Below are 3,374 nucleotides of genomic sequence, written 5' to 3'. Positions count from 1 at the left end.
GATAACGTTAAATGCTGACCTACGATTCACCCTTGCCCATTTCTTTCTGCCAGTATATATCACTGATATATAGCCACTGCATGTCACTCTAGCACCTTGCTTCATTTCATCCACAACCCGAGTTTTGTAAATCAGCGGAGTAGCTTGTAATTTCACGATGACTGGTATAACACTTGACGATATTGTTTTTCCCGCAGTGGTGTCCTTACTTGCAGGATTTCAGTTAGGTTAGTGGTTTGCTGTAATTAACGTTATGGGGGTATTGTTGGGGTACGTTGAGCTAACAATGGCAGATATATTACCTCGCATCGAGGTTTTTATGATGAGATGGAAGGGGTGGTTAATTAGGACACTTGACGACATTGTTTCTCCCAGCAGTGGTGTCATTACTTGCAGGATTTTAGTTAGGTTAGTGGTGTACTATAACTAACCTGACTAACGTTATGGGAGTATCGTTAGAGTACGTTGAGCTAACAATGGCAGATATATTACCTCGCATCGAGGTTTTTATGATTAAATAGGAAGGGGTGGTTAATTGGGATACATAGTCGGACTGCGAGTTTGCGGTTTTATGTTACATAACAACATACTAGTATTTGATATACTCTAGAATGCAGTCAATATCGCAGTGTCGTTTTTTCAGCAATGGTATAGTAGTATACATTGTATTTAGTATTAGGGATATTCACGGTAGTACATGCCGATCATTGCGAAGAAGGTCGTCGTCATTCCGTTAAAAGTGTTTACTAGTACTTGTCCAATTGGAACATTATTAGATTCGACTCGACTAGGTCTCGAACACGGGGTTTGGGCGGTGTTTGGGATGAGACAAGACGGCGCCTACTAATCATGTTGCATGAGAATGCCTCGACTGCCAGCTCACCCCCCCACAAATACTATCATGATTTTCAACGTGCCTTGTCTTTTGTACATCCGAGCTGAGTGGTAAAACGTTACTCTCCTGATGATGTCTCTTCTCACACTCATTCAATACAAAGTATCTCGTTCATCTTTATATGTTCATTTATTAGGATATGGCAGCTGTATGTCCATGTGACTCAACATGTGCTCTTTACGAGCCCCCCCCCCCCCAACACGAGTTACTCTACCCTAGTGCTGCCGTATCTACACGTTCCCAGTAACACTAGCCATATTGGCATTTAATCTACAGTAATTAATCTATTCTACTCTTATCGAATTGTTGTTTTTATTTCGAGTATTGAATATCCCCGACTGGAGCTAGTTAAGTCCCAGTCAGCAAAAATAAGATATTCTGGGTCAGTGTCCGGGCACAGCGTACTGTCTATTTATGCACGATCGATTTAAAATACAAATGGTGACTCCTCATTTATTTGGGGTTATCAAAATATGATACGTTTGTGATCACTAATCAAACAACTGTACTACCACTATGGGTTCATAGCTCTACTTGTGTACATGTGCGTCATTTGTGACAATTTTTTTCTGCGAGATTTTGGACTTTTCATCAATCTTTTTCGATTTTGCCTGTCTACTGACACTTTGAGTGATTAGTAAACCATACATTTCATTATTATGAATATATTTTATCGATGGAACAAATTACTGAATTAAAAGCACACAGTACTTAGTCTCATTTTCAACCTCACAGTTGCCTCCCACAATGCAGTGTTGCACCCTGAATATGTTGGTACTAATGAGTCCATTTCTTCCTCCTTTTAACTTTAATTGTAATGACTAACATTGAAACATTTTTTGGCACAGTGCTCAACTTGGGAAACATGTTGCCATGGAAATCACTTTGAACATTAAACAATGAAGACTAAATTGCAATAACTAACTAAATTAATTGAATTATAACCTGTTTGTGTTTACTAGGTACCTTTGCAAAAGCTGTTGGTGGATTACGAAAAAAGTATAATATCAAGCCGCCAGCAGTTACTGGAGCTGCAGAATTTGAAAGAGGGCTACGTGCACAGTATGTATATTATATTACTCTTCAGCTAACAGAGAGGCATTTGAATAGAGATCATTCACGATATTTGGGTGCGCATTACTGTTCTCACCCCTCACATTTACTATGAACAGTGCTCTTAATTCAGACTAAGCTTGTTATAGTGAACACCATTATTTTACATTTATCTTACAGACAGAATGCAATAGAGTTTACACCACTATTTTTAATCATATTATGGATATCTGCGATTTTCTTCCATCCAGGTGAGTGACATGTATCTTATCTAGAGCAACTTCCAACTATTTTATGAATATCTGCAACATTCCATCTGTTGAGGGCGCTTTTCTAATTTGACACCTTGTTTTTCTTTCAGTGGTTGCATCCGTTTCAGGTTTGGTCTACCTTTTTGGGCGCAATAGGTACTTCAAGGGGTATCTCAAATCAGCCGATGGCAGGTAAGCAAGACTCACTAGTTATTACAATATATTTCATATGGTAAAAAAGAAGTGGGTAACTTTTGGAGTGGGAATGAAAATAACATTCAATAAATTTGTGAACGTTTAGAGACTGACCATGATTCAATTTGGAAAAAAAATTACAAATATAGATGGGACAGGGGAACAGAATAAACTAAGAACAAAGGTTAAAGTTGAACACAGGATCTGTACAAGATGCGACACAAATTCAATTGAGAGTGAATTCCATTATGTTATGAAATGCCCACAACATATTACAATTAGGAGCAAATTGTTTGACTCAATTAAAAATAAAACTGTTAATTTCCACTTGATGGATGAAGATTCATAATTTAAATACGTTATGGGCAACACTTCCACATTAATACAGCTTGGCATTTTTATAAAAGAAAGTATGGTAATGTGATACAGTAATTATCAATTCCCTGATTTTTCCAAGCCCTTTTGTTAAACTGTTTTTGTAGTATGTTTTTGTTTATATATTTAGGAATTGTTATTTAGTTATAGACTGGACTATGTTCTATTCAAAATGGATAATGTCAATAAAGTTAAAGTTATATATTATCAAGTAAACTTCTCAAACATGTATGACTACCAAATTCAGAATGTAATGAGTTGACCAAATATGGTATTACCCGGTAGGGAGAGTTAATGTGCTGATTCGACCATACATGGTGATTCAGAAGACTGAATGTTAATTTTTTTTCTGTTTCACAGGTTAGCTCCATTTGAAATAATTGAAGCAGGTCTACATCTGTTGCTGTTCCAGTCTATAATTGGAATTACCCAATGTCTTCTACTCAAGTATGCTGGGTTTAATTTGAAAGAAACTGTGTGCTCCTATGTTCCATTCAAGTCCCCATTTTAGATAAAAAAAACAGCATCTGTGAAGATTCGTCTTTGTGCTATGTATACAAACACAGGGTTTTGTAATTAAATTTAAAAAACTTAGAAAATATTTG

The 3,374-nt window shown here is 36.6% G+C and overlaps 1 protein-coding gene across 1 annotated transcript; it reads left to right on the top strand.

Moving 5' to 3' along the window:
- Positions 1-3,370, top strand: LOC100372268 (microsomal glutathione S-transferase 2-like). The gene is made up of 5 exons (XM_002733973.4): positions 1-227; positions 1,858-1,957; positions 2,129-2,199; positions 2,310-2,391; positions 3,130-3,370. The coding sequence occupies exons 1-5, from the start codon at positions 158-160 to the stop codon at positions 3,278-3,280; spliced, it is 474 nt and encodes a 157-aa protein (XP_002734019.1). The 5' UTR covers positions 1-157; the 3' UTR covers positions 3,281-3,370.
- The last annotated feature ends 4 nt before the right edge of the window (positions 3,371-3,374 follow it).

This window comes from Saccoglossus kowalevskii, chromosome 4 (assembly GCF_978046115.1).
Source record: "Saccoglossus kowalevskii chromosome 4, keSacKowa6.1, whole genome shotgun sequence".
NCBI lineage: Eukaryota > Metazoa > Hemichordata > Enteropneusta > Harrimaniidae > Saccoglossus > Saccoglossus kowalevskii.
The sequence above is the reverse complement of the archived record's forward strand: the minus strand, read 5'-3'. Positions and strand labels throughout refer to the sequence as shown.